The sequence below is a fragment of the Armigeres subalbatus genome, chromosome 3 (assembly GCF_024139115.2).
Source record: "Armigeres subalbatus isolate Guangzhou_Male chromosome 3, GZ_Asu_2, whole genome shotgun sequence".
NCBI classification, from domain to species: Eukaryota; Metazoa; Arthropoda; class Insecta; order Diptera; family Culicidae; genus Armigeres; species Armigeres subalbatus.
Window position 1 is genome coordinate 325,740,459 of NC_085141.1, and position 19,410 is coordinate 325,759,868.

The following is a 19,410-nucleotide window of genomic DNA, read 5'->3' on the forward strand; positions in this document are numbered from 1 at the left end:
TACGCATAACCGCACCTACATACAAGGATGCAAACGAAATCGCTAAAGACAAGGCCTACAATGTTGAATATTTGGTTTATGTCCCCTCGCGGGAGGTCGAAATCGAAGGTGTGATCAACGCAGCGAGCCTGACTTGCAAGGATGTACTTGCGGGAAAAGGCCGCTTAAAGAATGCAATGGAGTCTACTGTGGATATTCTGGATTGCAAGGAGTTGCATTCAGCTACCATGGTAGATGGTAAAAGAGTGTATTCTAAGTCAGGTTCGCTTCGGGTGACGTTCGCCGGTTCGATTCTCCCAAAATATGTAGATATTGAAAATATGTTATTTCCGGTGCGACTTTTTGTGCCGAGGGTGTTCAATTGTACCAACTGCAAACAGTTGGGGCACACTGCCGAGTTTTGCGACAACAAGCCCCGTTGTGGCAAATGTTTTGAAAAGCATAGGGAGGAGTCCTGTCAACAACAAGCTACAAAGTGCGCTTATTGCGGCATGGATCCTCCCCATGGTTTGCAAGAATGCCCGGTGTACAAAAAGCGCACCCAAAAAGTGAAGCGCTCGTTGGTACAGCGCTCCAAGCAGTCGTATGCGGAAATGGTTAAGTCGCAAGACACATCCGCCACAACCACCGCCACGGCTGCTATTTCAGCTGCCGTTCGAGTAAGTGATTACTACGATTCTATTGCCACTGATGAATTGGACTCCGACGTAGCTGATATGGATGATTCTTCGGAGGTACACGTGCCCGAAAAGAGGAAGCAACCGTCTTCCCCGGGATCGCGCCGTAAGAGAACAAAAGTCATCCATAAAAGCTGAAGGTAATGGGGGATTATTTAAAATCCCGAAGCAATCTGTCTTCACTGCTCCTTTGGATCCTAGTTGCAGCAAGACATTCCCGCCATTGCCTAAAACCGATGTTTCCAAGAAACATCCGGTTAGGAAGAATCAATGAAAGAAAAATGGAATTCGCACTTCCAGAAAAAATATTCCGTCCAAGCGAGGATTGATCTCCTTTAAGGACCTCGTGGACCGTTTTTTGAATTTGTTCAATATTCCGAATTCATTGAGGCCACTCATTGACCTCTTTATACCAACAGTAGAAAGTTATCTGAAGCAATTGACTGTTTCATGGCCCCTTCTTGCAGGAATTGTATCTTTCGATGGATAATACGGCCAATACCCAAGATACAATCACTGTGCTGCAGTGGAACTGTCATAGTCTGAAAAATAAATTAGACGTGTTCAAGTTTTTGATTCGCAATTCCGATTGCGATATATTTGCACTCTGTGAAACATGGCTTTCTTCTGAAGATGAAATCAACTTCCACGATTTTAATATTATTCGCCAAGATCGGGATGATCATTATGGTGGCGTTCTTTTGGGGATCAAAAAGTGCTACTCCTTCTACAGAATTCCCATTCCGACTGTTAATGGCCTAGAGATCGTCGCTTGCCAAATAAATGTAAAGAATAAAGATCTTTGCATAGCTTCAGTGTACATTCCTCCAAATGCCTCTATTAATCGTCGACATTTTTGGAGCGCAGTCTCCTCCTATCATCTCCAGTATTGATATTGGGTGATATGAACGCACATGGTATTGGATGGGGCGAAACGTATGACGATTATAGAGCGTCTATTTTCTATGATTTGTGTGACGATTTCAATTTGAATATTTTGAACACTGGTGAAGTAACTCGAATAGGACCAAATGGTCAACAAAGCCGTATTGATCTGTCTTTATGTTCAAATTCACTATCATTAGATTGCACGTGGAAGGTAATTCAAGATCCCCAAGGTAGTGACCATATGCCGATAGTCACCACAATTAAGAGTGGCTATCAACAATCTGAGCCAGTTAATGTTCCTTTCGATCTCACGAAGAACATTGATTGGGAAAAATTTGCATCGGCGGTAAAAATTGGTATTGAATCAACTGATACTCTTCCACCTTTGGATGAGTATCGATTCCTTATTGAGTTGATTCAAAAAAGCGCACTAGAAGCTCAGAAACGACGCGTTCCAAGTACATCTGTCATCAGAAGACCAGCCACTCCTGGATGGGATGATGAATGTACTAAGTTGTATTCTGAGAAATCTGATGCCTTCAAGGCCTTCCGTAAACACGGAAGGTCAGAGCTTTGAAGAGTATTTGAGGCTCGAAAGAAAACTCAAAAATCTTCTCAAGGCAAAACGTAGCTACTGGCGACGCTTTGTCGAGGGACTATCACGAGAAACCTCAATGACAACACTTTGGAAAACGGCTCGCAACATGCGGAACCGCATTTCCACCAATGAGAGTGAAGAATACTCCAATCGATGGATATTCAACTTCGCAAAAAAGGTCTGCCCAGATTCCGTACCAGCAGAACCGCTATTTCGAGAATCAGTCACTGATCCCGGTTCTTTGGGTGAACCATTCTCAATGCTGGAACTATCTATGTCTCTTCTTTCTTCGAATAACACAGCTCCGGGATGCGATAACATCAAATTCAATCTTCTTAAAAACCTCCCAGATATCGCTAAAAGACGATTACTTGACCTGTACAACTGTTTCATGGAGTACAACATTGTGCCACCTGAATGGCGACAGGTCAAAGTAATAGCTATTCAAAAGCCTGGGAAACCAGCGTCTTATCACAATTCATACCGACCGATTGCCATGCTATCATGCATGAGAAAATTATTGGAGACAATGATCCTTTCAAGAGTCGACCATTGGGTCGAAGAAAATGCATTGCTTTCAAATACTCAGTTTGGATTTAGAAAAGGGAAAGGAACAAACGATTGTCTAGCGTTGCTTTCTTCAGATATACAACTGGCCTTTGCGCACAAGGAGCAATTGGCTTCAGTATTCTTGGACATTAAGGGCGCTTTTGATTCAGTTTCCATAGAAGTACTGTCAGACAATCTGCACAGTAATGGATTACCCGTTATTTTGAATAATTTCTTGTACAATTTGTTGTCAGAAAAACAAATGAACTTCACACTCGGCACTCTGACAACTTCCAGAACTAGTTACATGGGCCTTCCCCAAGGTTCATGTTTAAGTCCCTTGCTTTATAATTTCTATGTCAAAGATATTGACAATTGTTTGGAAGGACAATGCACGCTCAGACAACTTGCAGATGATGCCGTGGTCTCTCTAAGAGGTCCATGTGCAGCTGTCTTGCAAAGACCATTGCAAAGTACCCTGGATAATCTGACTGTTTGGGCCAGACATTTAGGGATCGAGTTTTCACCGCAAAAAACTCAATTGGTTGTGTTTACTAAGAAGCGGTATCCTGCTCAACTGAAACTCAAGCTGTTGAATGATGACATCAACCAATCTGTATCTTCTAAATACCTTGGGGTCGTGTTTGATTCTAAATGTACTTGGAAACTCCATTTTGAGTATTTGATACAAAAATGCCGGAAAAGGATCCATTTTCTACGTTCTATCTCCGGAACATGGTGGGGTGCTCACCCGGAAGACCTCATCAAACTCTATAGAACGACTATTCTCTCTGTTTTAGAGTATGGCTCCTTCTGCTTCCTCTCAGTAGCTGATTGTCACCTGATCAAATTGGAACGAATTCAGTATCGTTGTTTGCGTATTGCCCTTGGCTGCATGCGTTCAACGCATAACATGAGCCTGGAGGTGCTTGCTGGAGTCACTCCTTTAAAGCACCGTTACTGGGAGCTCTCACTTAGAATACTCATCAAATGTGGAACAAGTAACACACTTGTTCTAGATAACTTCGATAATATGCTTGAACTAACATGTCGTTCAAGATTCCTGAGAGTTTATCTCAACTACATATCATCAGATCTTTGTCTTCCGTGTTATAATCCCCCTCGAGTTCACTTCACCAACGACAGTTCCTCAATTGTATACGATCTGTCCATGAAACATGCTATTCTAGGAATACCAGATCATCTTCGACAAATATCTATTCCCTCACTTTTTTCTGAAAAATATGAACATGTCAATTGCAACAACAGATATTTCACTGATGGTTCTCGCATCAACGGATCCACTGGCTTCGGTGTTTTCAATGTAACTTCAACCACCTTCCGAAAACTTCAGGAACCGTGTTCGGTTTATGTTGCTGAGCTGGCAGCAATTAACTTCGCTTTGGGGATTATTTCCGATCAGCCCGTAGACCATTATTTCATCTTCTCGGATAGTCTTAGTTCTATCGTGGCACTCCGGTCGATGAAACCTGTTAAGCACGCATCTTACTTTCTTACAAACATAAGAGAGCAGATGCGTGTTTTGGTCGAAAGATCATTCAAGATTACCTTTGTTTGGGTCCCATCTCACTGCTCAATCTACGGCAATGAGAAGGCAGACTCGCTGGCAAAGGTGGGCGCACAGGAAGGTGAGGTTTATGATAGACAACTCTCGAGTAACGAGTTTTTCCCATTAGTCCGTCAGAGTACTCTTCAAAGTTGGCAAAGGAATTGGACACACAATGAACTCGGACGGTGGCTATTTTCCATAGTTCCAAAAGTTTCTGGGCGAGCGTGGTTCAGAGGTGAGGACTTAAGTCGAGGCTTCATTCGCGTGATGTCGAGACTTATGTCCAATCACTATTCACTAAACGCACATCTGTACAGAATAAACCTTGTCGATAGCAACTTATGTAGGTGCGGAGCCGGTTATGATGACATCGATCACGTAGTTTGGTTCTGCTCGGAAAATGACGCTTCCAGAGAGCGACTATTGGATACCCTAGTGGCCCGAGGTAAACAACCCTTCAGGGAAATTCGAGGTGTTTTGGGGGATCGTGATGCGGTCTATATGCAGACCATTTATAGTTTCATTTGTGATTCTGACATCAAAATCTAATTTTTTTTTTCTTCTGTCAAAGTTTTTTTTTTTTTGTACTGTCTCTGTCTCTATGTTCCGTAGATCTCCGTTACTCAGGCCATCCGGAAGACGCTCCCAGTAGAACCAATCCTCGAGCACGACGACACGCCACATCGTCCCTTACGCCAAATGCCCGGATCAGCAGCCGAAATTCCTTGATTCCGAATCCTAAGCCTCGTCCATCCTTTAATATTGTAAACTAACCTCGAGTCACCACGAGTACGCTGGCTCCTATCCCTCTCTTACTAACTGAAAAAAATGACATTGATTGTATATATCACAAAGAATTATGGCTCCGTAAAGTGTTATACACGCATGAGCCTACCAAATAAACGAACTTGAAAAAAAAAAAAGGAGAATATCTCCACTGGGATTCTGTTATGAAACTTTGATTAGTAATTTTCACTCTCGTATTTAGATTCATAGTTGTTTATCTTCTCAGCTTTTAAATTTAAATTATTCGAATATATTTTGCTTTTTTGTTGCCAGTTAATAAGCTGAGATAGTTCCGTCCATTACCAGAAAGTTCAAATTAGAGCTTCTTGGTGTGGGGGAGAGTGGCGGGCCATTATAAAAAAAATCTGTCTGGCAAATACTTTTTAAAGTGAAAAAATGTTGGGGTTGTATACAAGATATGACCGCTCGACGTAAACTACGTTAAACCAAATATAGTACAAATATAGTTCATTCACCCCGGTTCAATAATTGATAATACCCTAAAATTAGGCAATTACCAAGGATTGGAACGCGCTGTATATGGGATGCATGATGCATGGAAAAACTAAGATTTTCAACAGTTTAGCGTTGATAATCAAAAGTTTCAATCCTACTGGCAAATTGGTGGAGAGTTTGCGAATCGATTGATATATAAATCCTTAAAATCCAGCCAAAAACAAAGGACCTACTAATGTTACAAATCTTACATGATTTCGTGACGGTCCCCAATTTTGAAATTTTCATTTTGCACCCTGTATCTGAGTCTTCCCCTTTGACGTAGTTTACGTCAAAAGTACTCGTAAAACAAAATCATTTGGAATACTTTTTGAGGGATACCAATACTTTCACACAAAAAGGTGCTGGTTGCATCTGACAATTCGTGACAGCGCTTGCTGGTTGCAGATGAAGTTACATTTTTTCCTCTTTGCCCGACTCAGGGTAAACTCAAACGGGTTTGTTATCTGCTGAAAATCGTTGGTGCATATTCTTAAAAAAAACCTCGGAATTATAGTTTCGACTGCCCTTTTTTTGCGTGTAAGTTTGGGCTAGCATGCAACCATAGGCAGTGTAGATTGTGTTATATTATTCTTATTCAGATTTTCAGAAAAAAAAATAACTGAACATTTTGACCAACCTAACTTACTTATGCATCCAATGTGCGAGAAGATATGCATTTCCCGTTTTAGCTATTCGCTAAGAGATGGCGTGCCAGAGATAGATTCTGTAAAGATTGCACAGCATTTTTTTTACTCCGGGGCGGCGTGCATGAGCTCCCTGACAGTTCGGTTATAAACACCGGCAAATTTGTTTATTTGATAGATTCGATACTTGCAAAAAATCTGTGCTCGAGGCGCATTTTTTATTGTATAAAAATCTAACGATTAATTAATGGTTCGCGTTCTTCAAAAGAGAATAGTGCTGCGTGTATAAAGTTTTAAATATTAGAAACCAAAATGTCCGTAGAAAAGGCGTTCGATCACATCGAAACCATTCAAATTGGCGACCATCCAACGGACATTGTTTACCATCGGTTTGCGAACAAGTCGTTCTTGTTGATCACCCAACGGCAGAAGGTCACCAATGTCTACACGGTGCGGAATCAAGCCAGCGTGGAACCCGGTGGCGGACCAACTGCTGGTGCGAGTCGAATCTACTCGATTAAGTACTTGTTCGGAACGGCAACGGACGAGGCGGAAGCGGCAATCAGGTATTTGATGAATTTTATCGATAAGGATGATGAGATTGTCATAACGCTGGGTTTAAAAGAGATCGACAAGGGATCGCTGGATCAAATTGGCGCGCAGCTGAGAAAAATCGTTTAGGAATTATTAAATAAATGTTTGTGATATTTATGATACAGGAGCGTCTGGTTTTCAGATAGAGAAATGTCCGTTAATTTATTAAATTCATCCGTCTATTGATTTATCTTTTTAGAGCACTCATACACTTCCTTTCCTATGACTAGAATGTCGAAAATATTTTTAATCATCATGTTTTGGGTGAGCATCAATTTTCGGGGAACACGACGTGCTTCTTAAGAATATAATCCATCAACACCGGGTTATCGGCAGGAACCATATGTCCCGCTCGAAGAGCCCAGTACATGTGCAGATTTCCGAAGCTCTTTTCATAGCCCTCGAGTGTACCCTGCGGACCAATTCCATTCCTTGGGGCGGCCAAGTAGCCGTTGCGTCCTGTCCATTGCAACTTCTCCAACCACACAACATTGCCAGCGGTGGCAACAATCAGATCCAACTGGCCAGTAATGACGGCCACTTCCAAATTGGTGCTGTTAAGAAGCAGTTCCACGACGTGCATCGCCGGTTTCATGAAATCTCCGGCCATACTTTGAAAGACGGCGTTGCCCTGAGCGTTGTAGACTGATTCGGCGGGGAGCTGTAGAGCTGTGGCCACTGGACCACGCATCAAATCTTCTAGCATTTGATCACGATCTTCAGTAGCTAAACGAAGAGCACTGTCAAGGGTTGCCTCTGAAACAGAAAATGGGTTGAATTTCTTTGTAACATCCTGTTATTAATAAGTAGAATATTTTCTCACGTTTCATATCCTTGGCAAACATTGCCAACCGAGACTTTGTGGATGTAAAGTCCTGGGCGAACAGCACATTATAGAAATCGATTCCTAGCGTTTGTTCGATGATAACTCCTTCGGTTCTACCCCACTGCCAGGTGGCATCCTCGTATTTGCCTTCATTGAGCGTATGTTCAGTCTGAATGGCAGCCGCCTGAATCTCGCGGTATCCTTTCGTGTCCACGAATCCCATATTGAGAAGGAACTCTCCCCAGGACAGGACCGAATCGATTGGCGATACCCACGGAGCAACAATCCCGACCGATGCCAGTTCGATGTCCAGTTCTCCGTTTTTAATGGCTTTGTCCAAAACCCACGCGAACTCCGGCGCCATCTTCCCCCCGTAGCTTTCGGCATAGATGTGCAGCGGGGTGGTCGTGAACTCCGGGTTCAGTTTGTAGAACTCTTTGATGAAAGTTAACAAATCGTCAGCGATTTGGGCGTTATCCTTCGTCAGCAGGGTTGTATTTTCCACGTAACTAAATCCTGTTCCGACCGGGTTGTCGATAAAAAGGACATTGTAGTCCTTGACCTAGAAGAAAAAAAGAGTCAAAACTACGTTGATTGACAAAAGGTGAGACCGAAATTTCCAACCCAGGTATGATTGCGTGGCTCGCCCTCCAGAGTTAGCGGACCAAGTTCCTCAAAGTTGCCGTACATGGAGGAGGCTCCGGGACCACCTTGCAGCCAGATCACCAGTGGTCGTTCGGTGAACTCCAATACATCGGCGGTGGTGTAATACAGCCACCAAAACATGTGCGCGCCGTTCCGGACCTCGACGAAGCCCCAGTCCTGCTTTCCAGGACCATAGCCATCGCGCGGTACTGTTTAAAAAAAGAAAAATTGCATTGTGTGCTAACGTTGAATAATATACGATTAAATGGAATCGGTTTTATCGCAATCAATAAATGCGATAGGCACTTGAGTCTTCGACTGGACATTTGAAGACATCATCTTCACATTGTTTCGCTTATCAATGGATTGAAGCCATCGACGGTTTAATTGAATAAGCAAGCAAACGATACGGAGATTGTATAAATGCTGTTTAGGCGACCACATATTTTCTTATTACATTGCTTGCAATACTGCACCCGTATGGGCATTAGGTATATGTTTTCGTCACCACTACAATAAAGTTTGCAAGTTTGATTGGTGATGTAGCTTGACTTTCAATCCAATGCTAAATATTTTCTGTTGTACGTCACACAAAAATTGTCGGGTAATTACCTAAGCATGGTTCATCACCAAGATCATGCTACAATATTGATGCTTGTGGATTGTATACTTATTCGTTCCTACGCAGAGTACGGCCGAGTTATCTTTATTTTGTTTATCGGCATTACATCCCCAACTGGGACATTGTCACCTCGCAGCTTAGTGTTCATCAAGCTCTTCCACAGTTATTTAGGCCGGAACAAATTTTATTTTTTTCTTCTGTCTCCAAACCGTTTTTTTTTTTTGAGATTTAGGGAATGACGGATTTGGCAGGTTTTGTTCTATTATTGTCAGGGTTTTTTTTATGACTGATTATGCTCAAATTTTGGCATAAACATTTTTACATATCACATAATATTGTGGCCAAATTTCATAAAATTTGGTCGACAAAAACCCCCCTGACACAAGTAGAACAAAACCTGCCAAAGCCGTCTTATCCCCTATATTATTTTATTTATTTGAAGGGAGAATTCAGTATTTTGAACTTTCCTACACGCTTAAAGTAAATTACACATCGCATGAATAATTTTCACACATGACGACGATGACACGAGAGAATAGCAATCTGTGTGAAAATTATGTGTAAGACATGCACAGTCGCTGTGTAATGTCTTTTATTATTTTAATATGTGTAAGAAACTTTGCTTCGAACTGTCAAGTCCATTTTGACCGCCATGATGGCGGTTGCGTCCGGCATGCATCGCAAGGAAAATGACTTTTTCTGAGGATTTTCGTTATGTTTCGATACGATACAACTAAAATGTGCGACTATAAACATCGCACTTTAGTTTGGTCATACCGAAACAAATGGGGACTCCTCTGAAATAGTATAAAAATGTTGCGATAATTTTCAATTTACATGAAAAAATATAATTGAGGTTAGGTCCGTTTTCCGACCGCTCTCTCACTGTGTGAAATGAACTCATCGGAAATCATTAACCGTCAATTACACTAAAATGAGTAACATGGCAGTTATTCATAATATGTGTTGTTCCAGGTTAGGCCCGTTTTGTGTGAACGAAACACAAAATTGTGTGAATGACTTTAAGCGTGTATAGAAAATTCTGAAAGCTGATGAGTTTTGCGATTTTATCAATCATTGGTTTTTTACAAGACAAACCCGCCCGATCTTGCCCGCGTTATTTTTTCGACCTGTCCTGTCGACCTGACCTGCCGACGTAAATTTCAATTTAATTACCCAGCAACACGGTCAAGGTAACAACAAGCTGCCCTTTTAACCCTTAAAGGCGCAAGGCGATTTTTTTAGAAATCGTCGGAAATATTTTTAACGTAAATAACCATTGAAATTATTAACATTAAACGTATTTTCGGTTTGTTGTTTTAAAACAACATTGCGCATTTAAGGATTAAAAATGTGATAGCGCCGATCGAAGTAATCGATTGTCATTTTCACCCAATAAGCAACCGGTACGATTTTGACAGAAAATCGGTACGATTTTTAATGACTAATTGGCACATCCTATCCTAGGAGGAGCTTGATGGTTTCCTTCAGTAGAAGCATAGACAAACAGATGTAACACTATTTCATTCCAACGTACATGAATTATTTTGCGCGATTCGTCCTACAGAGGCGCTAACATTCAACCACTTTTGCATTTGACGCTCGAAATGCTAATCATCGAAGTGGTGCTTCATTCTACATCATAGTAAATGCCTCTCAGTGAGAAATATAATAATAATCAGCCTAAAGGTCAACTTTAATTTTTTACGGAGAAGTTCAAATTGTGAGTTGGAGGATTATCAACGATTCTGAAAACCGCACAAGTCAAATTGATTGCACTCGTGATAAGCAACGCCGTCAGTTCAATCGCCGAAGGGATTCCAAGCTAGAATTCCAACGTGCTACCTGGACGCAAAATTCAGAAGTTAGTCCTAGAGAAGCAGGGCCCATGACGATGATCTGCAGTCAGCTAGGATATCGAGACTTCCTCATCATATTCGAAGACGTATTCGGATCCAGCGCATGGTTTCAAAAACGGGATGTCGGCTCGGGGGATGTTTCTCGATTCAGATGGCTGAATGACACCATTTGACACAACGAAAGGATAAATTAATCTGGTGAGCCAGTTCTAATTACCGTCAAACGGGGTGACTTGCAACACTTTTCAAGTTTCTCTCTCAATAACTCTGAATTTAAAGGATTTATTCTTTCTTTTAGTACATGATACTTTTAATGTGTCCTAATATTAGTGATTAGACAAATAATCAGATATACAACAATAATACAAATATGAAAATAATATCAAAATGATGGGTGTTGCAAGCCACCCCTACTGCGGGGTGACTTGCAACACTTCATCAAATTGAATCATAACATGTTTTAAAACAACTTGATTATAGTAATATTTCATCCTGGGTCATTCTTCACTACTGTCAATGCAGGAGCCTTACTTTAGGGACCCCCCCCCCCCCCCCTCATTCCGCTTTTTTTTACGATTTCAACGGATCGATTAATATTTTTAAGTCATCGGTTTGAAAGTGCTTTATGTCGGTTTAAGAATGGGGTGCACCATCAGTCATTCTATGGATAGTTGTTTTTAAAACGGATTTCCTTTCTTTGCCCGCCATCCAAATTACCACGATTATTTTAGGATCATTATTTTGAAAAGGCATTTCCGCAGCAAGCAGCAAACCATCCACAAGTGTTAGATCTTCTTGGGTATTCAACACTGTTTGACCACCGTAAGCCTTATTTTTACTGTTTTCTGTATTTAGTTCTGTGAAATTGTTGTTGGGGACAAATCTTACGCCAAGCGGCTTCCCGGATAAACAATTTGTTTTTTAACTTCTACCGCTGCACAATAGGACAGCCCCATATACCGTGTACGCACCTAACTTTGCGCAGCTCCTAACTTTGCGCATTTCGCGGTTACTTTTGTTATAGAATGCGTTTAAATTGAATTTCGAAATATAATTACAACTTGTCAGCACAATATACGTGTTATTATAACAGTGCATGCATTTTGCCGCAGTTAAATGACACATTTTTCATTTTAATAGTTGAAATGTGTACTGAAAACAGTGAAAATGACCAAAATGGCGTGTTCTTAGCACAAATGACAAGTGACGGTCTACCCGAAAAACTGTATTTTTTTGTAATTTTTTACGTTCGGTGACAACTGATTACACATAGATCCAATAATTATAATATTGTTGAAGCCATCTCATGAGAATTTGGTTTGATATTTATATTTTTCGTTAAAATATATTATGCGCAATGTTAGGAACCATTTTTCAATATAGTGTACCTAATTTTGCGCACAATTCGTATTTCTTCGATATTTTCAACATTTATGATATACCTCATCGGAAAAGGGTTTGCGCCAAAAAGAACTTTTGTTAGCTGTGTTCAATGTACATAAATGAGGCTGTACATACACCAACAGACGTGAAAATATACCAAGTATGTCAAATCATATGAAAATAATGCCGAACATCCTCATTTTCTCAAATATGCTCATATATGCCTACAAATGAAATTTTATTTTATTTTATTTATTTGTTGTCACTTATACTATTACATGTTTTTCTCACTTATTTTTACTTTTACTGAGACACAGATGACCTCACAACAGTAACATTACTCAAGTCGCACTTGGTACATTTATAGCAAAACAAATTGAGAAAGACCGGGAGAAGGAAAAACATTACTAGAAAAACCTTCGAACTTAGTTAGGAGATAGGGGATGTAGAAGGGTCACAACTTAATAATAGGTATCACAGATTTATGTGGCGGCCAATTCACGTAGTAAGGGATTTGATGACAAAAGGCAACTTGTGCGAAACGAATCAGTCTTTGAAACCAGTTATCTAAAACTTGTTCAATCTTGGTGAGACGATGCACGTCTTCAGTGGGGTGATACATAGTCTATAGACCTAATAGGTTAAGCATCATCTCGAGCAGCCGATTCTGCTCATTTTGAATTATCTTCCGATGGGTACGGGCACAGTCGTAGCATGCAGAAAAACCGTACGTGACCGTCGGCCGGAAAACGGTTTTGTACAGCAGTAACTTGATGTTGGAGTCTAGACGTGAGCGACGGTTTACGAGGGGATAGAGTACCTTCGTGAGCTTATCACATTTGCTAATACAGGTTGAAACGTGATTGCCAAAATTTAGCTTCTTGTCTAGTGTTACACCGAGGTATCCTACATTAGGCGACCATGGTATATCTTGCTGACAACATTTCACTTGAGTTTGAGGCATGTTTCTTGGACTTCTTCTGCGGGTGAAGAAGATAGCCTGGGATTTTCGTGGGTTCACTTTCACTTTCCATCTTCTGTGGTACTGTTCGATACTTTCTTGGGCTTGTTGGAGTTTTCTTACGACAACTTCAGCATTGCGATGTGAAGTGAGGAATCCGGTATCGTCCGCGAAGGAATAGTAGTGGACTCCATCTATTTTGGTGAGATCGGCGGAAAGATGTTGTACAGGGTTGGGCTCAGTACGGAACCCTGAGGAACTCCGAAAGGGACTGGCATACGATCAGACGTACAACCATCCACCATAACTTGAAATGTACGATTTTCAAGAAAGTCCCGAATAACTTTCACTATGTAACTAGGAAAGTTTCCTTGCACCATTTTGTGGAGAACTGCATCATGCCAAACCGAGTCATATGCTTTTTCGACATCGAGAAGCACTAACCCTGAGGAATTTCCTAGCTCGAAATTTCGCCTTACCTCCTTGACCAATCGGACGATCTGATGACTGGTAGAAAGACCTTTACGAAAGCCAAACTGTTCATGGGGTATGATACAAGTTGTTTCTAGGTGACGTTCTATGCGATCCAGTATGATGCGCTCAAAGATTTTGCAGACCGTTGGGAGCAGACTGATTGGTCTATAGTTCTCCGGCCTCGTCGCATCCTTGTTCCCTTTTGGTATAGCAACCACTAACGCATGTTTCCAACTGCATGGAAAGTATGATAGTTTGAGGCAGGCAGAAAATATTTTGGCAAGAAAAATTAAGCCTTTCTTTGGGAGCTGTTTTAATAAACAGTTTCTGATCAAGTCATGCCCAGGGGCTTTTTTGGTTTTTAAATTTCGGATTAGTTTGCCGACTTCTTTTGGTTTGATTAACCAGAAATGTTGGGCATCTAGTGGAGCTGGTCAATAGCGTCAACGGACCTCTTAACTGCTTCGATGGTTTCCCTGTCATCCTCTAATTGGTTGTTGTGGGACTGTGCAAAGCTGATAACAAGCAACTTGGCTTTTTCACTCGGTGAAGCAGAAAGTATAATATCTCCATTGAAACGGGGTGGACTATACTTGCATTTGTTCCTCAATGCTTTGGTAATGCGCCAAATTGAGTGGTCCCTACGATCCATTGACTGCAATACTTCGGAAAATTTTCTATATTTAGTTTGAGCGCACTGTTGTTGTATACGAAAATTTAATATAGAAACTGTTTCTTTCAGTACTGGATCCCGCGTCCTCATCCATTGACGACGACGTCTATTCCGCAGCTGTATTAGAAACTTCGTTTCTTCAGAAATACGAGGGACATCGTACGGTCGAGGAGTAATTTCCGGGATGGCTACCGTTTCCGCTTCATGTAGTACATCTTTGAGATGGTCGATGGCTGTGTCAATTCCAGCTCTGTCTTGGAGATTCGTTATTACCCCGTCTGTTAAGATGATTTTGTCATTGACTACTCTCCGGAATGCTACCCAGTTGGCTCGTTTGTAATTTCGAATATTGTTAGCAGCTTGCTCAGGAATTCTCGATGGCATTACCTCGAAAGTAACAGGAAGGTGATCTGAAGACAGCTCATTTAGCGATGTGGGTTTCGACATGTTGATCAAGTTGTTCGACAGCACAAGGTCCAGTGTAGATGGTTTTCCACGTCCAGTTGGGAAAAATGTAGGAGTATCAGGGTAGTTGATGAGGATGCCTAGACGTGCTGCTTCTTCACTTAATAAATTGCCTGCTTTGTTGTTTTTTGAACAGTTCCAGTTCCGATGTCTAGCGTTGAAGTCTCCAACTAGGAAGAAAGGCTCGGTACGATCAGATAGTGAACGGATGTCACGGCGAAAGAGCGACCAATTAGCGCACCGACGATCTCCAGGAAAATACGCAGCAATAACATGTATTTGACCATTTGACGTAGTGATAGAAACTCCAATTGATTCGATTACTTTGGTAACAATATTGAGCTGGACAAATTTTAGCCCCTTGCGTACGGCGATAAGAACTCCTCCACCTCTTTCGGTTTGGTCGTTGTGACAGCGATCTAGGCGAACGCATTGGAAGTCAGGGTGAAAGAATGATGAACTCGGACGGAGCCAGGTTTCGGTGACGACTGCTACATCAATATTGTGCCGTTCGACAAAATCGAAAAACTCCGTTTGTTTGCTGTGAATGGATCGCCCATTCCAATTCACTAAGCGCAGAGTGGAACTGTTACACATTGTAGATGAACTTAATGATAAGCTCGGATAGAGCTAGAAATTGTTTTCCTTTTGTTTTGCATCCTTCCAGACGCTGGAATTCAGGTAGACTGAATAAATTGGAACTTTGATCCGCATCAATTGGCTGCGTGCTCGCCCCTTAGTGGACTTGGGAGTAGGAGAACCTGTGCTTGTTTGGGTTTGTATGCTACTATTTGTAGCTAGTGGCTTTGTGTTCTCTTGTTTGGACGAAGGACGAAATCCGGACATCATTGATTTTTTGCTCGAACTTTGGCGGATGGATTCGAGTTCGTGTAGATATTTCTTGCGGGCGGGACAGTCGCGAAAATTGGCCGCATGGTTTCCACTGCAATTGGCACATCGAAGCTCCGATCGCAGAGACTGTATCTCCCTACTGCTGAGAACCTTGAGTGCAGCTTTCGCAGGAAGCTTGCAACTATTCGAAGCATGTTTTTCGCCACATTTCACACACAGAGGTGAGACGTAACAATGCCGCATACCATGGCCGAATTTTTGGCACCGATGACATTGGACTGCATCCGTTGCACGCCTGGAGAAAAATCTCCATTTCACTACAGTGCAGAAGAGTCCTGTAATTTTTTGCAGTTCCGGTAACTTAACCGAACCTTTTTCGAAATATAGCAAGTACAGTACACTTTCCTCTGGTCCTATCTTCTTTCGCGAAAATATTCTGCACTCCAATGGGCGAACACCGTGTCGTTGGAGTTCATCTGTTAGCTCGTTCAGATCGAACAACGGTAATCCAGAGAGTATGATGCGCACTGGTTGCTTGTTTGATGGTGTGTGCGTGAAAAACTCGATATTGGAGTCACGAAGTGCATTTACAGCAGCGTTGAAAATAGCTTCCTCCGACACAAACAACTGGGTCCCTGATTTCACTGCTTTCACATGGTATCCGTTCTGTGGAATATTGGATAAATTCAGCAGTTCCCTAGTTTGCTTGGTACCAACGTTGACAATGGAGATGGGGGGAAGGCGACATTTCTTCGAGTTACTCCATGTTGTTCTTTGCTCATTCACGGTGCATGTTTCTTCCACATCCGCATCCGAGAGTAGTTCGTACATGTTCTGTGTTGGGACCGTCGTCTGTCCTGTTACAGTATTTCTCATAGTGAAAACATCTGACACGGTAGTGTTTACATTGCTCAGTGAGAAGCTACGTTTCAGACGTTTAGAACTATCTGCACAGTCATCTCGGCTCATAACATTGACGTTCATGTTTGAGGTTACCGGTTGAGTTAACGAAATTTCCTTGTTATAATCGCGACGAATCATTATGTCGGATCGATTCTGGGAAACATTTCCATGTATTTTGGACTTATCGCGGCCACGGTTAGCCACTTTCGCGGAAAGATTTAATACTCGATGCGTTAATAATCTATAATCGATAAATACGTAAGCGCGAAACTACAGGCTGTTTGTTTACTAGCTTTGACACGAGGACAATGGTACAAATGAAATGAACATCATTTGTAATAGTAGTATTAGATGAAACAATAAAATTTGGATGAAAAATTGTATGATAGACGCTTGCTTCGTGTTAGAAATTTTCCATGTTATGTGTGCAAAGTTAGGCATATAATAAGGGGTCTGCTTTGAAGTTCAATTTACTATTTATTTTAAATTTTTGTACCAAATTTAGTTCTCAAACAATAATATGATAATAATACTACAGCATGAAAACTATTTCAGGCGGATAGCTACTTTCTATAAGTTGCACGAGTTGATTAAATTTTGAATTTCCTTAACTGCGCAAAGTATGGTGCGTGCACGGTAAAGGAGTGGCCAAAACTACCAAAAGGTCAATTTTCGATTTGGGCGAGTAAAATGTGATGAATACACAGCTTATAACCCATATTTTTATAATCAGCACGGTTTTTATTTTTTAGATTTTTTAGGGTGGGTGGGGGCCGTTTAAACTAGCCCCTCCTAGAAATGATATTTTACGTTTTGTTGGGAAAACGGGCAGCTTTGCCATATTTTTGTCTCAAAAGTAACATATTTATATATCGTTACAAAGCTCTTAAACAGATCTATACAATAGGCTAGATAATGTAATAATAGTTTCGTTCAGAATTTAGTTTTTAGTAGTTTTGAAAAAGCATATTTTACGCAATATTTAACGAACAAAACAGTTTGGTACCCCGCAATACCCCGCAGTAAATTATCATGCACTACACTATTGAACTCTTAAGCTTTGAAGACCATGAATAAAATTCTGCTCAAATTCACCATTTTGTAAGATACACGAGTTTTAAAAATTGCCCATATTTGCCTTTTTCGAGTACTAAGAATACGTAGAAGCTATGTGATCGCTCCAAAAGCTCATGGTGTTGTATACCGATCAACTCAGTTCGATGAATTGAGGTGATGTCTGTGTGTACGTGTGTGTGTGAATGTCTGTATGTGTGGGAGGAAAAATGATCTCAACTCTTTTTTAGGCACTTACTCTAAACCAATTTACTCGCAACAAGTTTCATTCGTCAGAGAACGTTGTTCCATTGTTCCTCATTAATGGATCGGACTATGGGCTAAAAAGTTATGGCCAAAAAACATTTTCTTATAATGTACGAGGAAGACAACATTACCGCTAGGGGAATTAATCAGGTGTTTTGGTAAACTTCTTCTTTTTCAATTTTCATCTGAGTTACTCAATAATGCCACTTTAATTGAATTTGGTGATGTAACGGTCATATCAAATCTAGACCAACATTTGAAAAGGGCGTAACAGCCAAAATTTATTTCTTCGGATTCCTTATCTACATACATAGCTATATACATAGACAAAATACTAGAGAGATCAAATTTTGGCTGTTATGCCCTTTTCAAATGTTGGTCTAGAAATGTACATCACAAGCACTAGTGTGTACTCCCTCGGATGGCGTGATCATACGCACGCATGTGTGCGTTCGTACACATGGTTTATTGGTGCATGGTGCATTGGGTCAGTTGAGTTATAGACATCACGCAAGGCAGACGTGCTCAAGCAAGCGGCTGCACGAAGGACGCGATTATTCGGCTGGTCATTCGGCGGGTCTTTACAATTCGCGACTACGAAGGTAAATGCTTCACGCACAGTCTGACAGTTCCTTATGGGATTTTTCTGTGGAGGAACAAGAATGGGTGATTGGCGGCCATGTTTCACGCACAGTCTGACAGATAGCAATGAGATTTTGCCATAAGAGTGAGTAGAGGCATTACTTTCGTATTCGCGAATGGCGACGAGGAGAAAGATTCGATTTGATTTTATTTTTTTAGATGAGAGATGAAAGTGTTCGAGGAATTTGGTTTGTCGTTTCTTGTTTTGTGGTTGAAGAAGAAAGAATGCACAACAGAAGAAGGAACCGCAAAATGGAGTAATGTGAATTTTGTGTTTGAATTTATTTTTGTTGCTGAGTTTTGATTCGTTTAGCGAAGCACCATTATTGTATTGATGTCTGGATGAACGTATATGTTTCGGCGCTGATGTTTCAAGTTCCGCAGTAGATGACACTAAATAATCATGACGGATTGTAGAATACATGTGTTTACTTTAGATTGTGTGTACTATCGGTTGTTGCTTCGTGCATTATAGAGTTGCTTCGAATAATTAGTAAATGTGTTGCGCTGTGTTGGAAAAGATTGTACGAAATACAGTGATCGTTCGCTAATTGGGGCACGACCTCACCCCAACTAGCGAATGCCGTTCGCTAATTGGGGCGTTTTGACAAGCGTGAATGTTGTTTACTTTTTGCATTGAACAAAGGAAAATATTACGCTCCAGAAAATATCGATCCCGCCAAACAAGGAAGCAAAACGTCAACGCGTTTTTAACATCACATTCTGACGTTTAGCTGCCTTTTAATTGGGTTTCGCCCCAATTAGCGAACCCCCAACTAAAAACGCCCCAACTAGAAAAAACCCAATTAGCGAACGTTCACTGTATAGATGCTTTGTGCATTGTAGCTTAACACTTCACGGGAGGTTCAAATGCTTTAGAGTGGTATCAAAAGGCTTCGTGCAAGAAGGAGATGCTTCGTGCTTGAGATATTAGAGATGCTTCGTGCAATAAAGAGAGGCTTGATGCAGTAATGATAAGCT

The 19,410-nt window shown here is 41.2% G+C and overlaps 2 protein-coding genes across 2 annotated transcripts in view; one reads left to right on the forward strand and one right to left on the reverse strand.

Annotated features, from left to right (window-relative positions):
• The first annotated feature begins 6,355 nt into the window (after positions 1-6,355).
• LOC134225531 (uncharacterized) lies at positions 6,356-6,926 on the forward strand. Its single transcript, XM_062705696.1, has one exon. It carries the CDS (start codon positions 6,523-6,525, stop codon positions 6,889-6,891), a length of 369 nt encoding a protein of 122 aa, XP_062561680.1. The 5' UTR covers positions 6,356-6,522; the 3' UTR covers positions 6,892-6,926.
• Positions 6,927-6,939: 13 nt separating this feature from the next.
• LOC134225529 (retinoid-inducible serine carboxypeptidase-like) overlaps positions 6,940-19,410 on the reverse strand; it is a 35,594-nt gene continuing 23,123 nt past the window's right edge. Inside the window, exons 2-4 of the mRNA XM_062705695.1 lie at positions 8,255-8,484; positions 7,628-8,192; positions 6,940-7,560 (exon numbers count right to left, since the gene is read on the reverse strand). Of these exons, the coding sequence (XP_062561679.1) occupies positions 7,076-7,560; positions 7,628-8,192; positions 8,255-8,484 (1,280 nt within the window). The 3' untranslated portion in view covers positions 6,940-7,075. The remainder of the gene's footprint in view (positions 7,561-7,627; positions 8,193-8,254; positions 8,485-19,410) is intronic.

Coding starts and splice junctions, on each gene's coding strand:
- LOC134225531 (XM_062705696.1), top strand. CDS start 6,523: ATGTCCGTAGAAAAGGCGTTCGATCACATCGAAACCATTCAAATTGGC.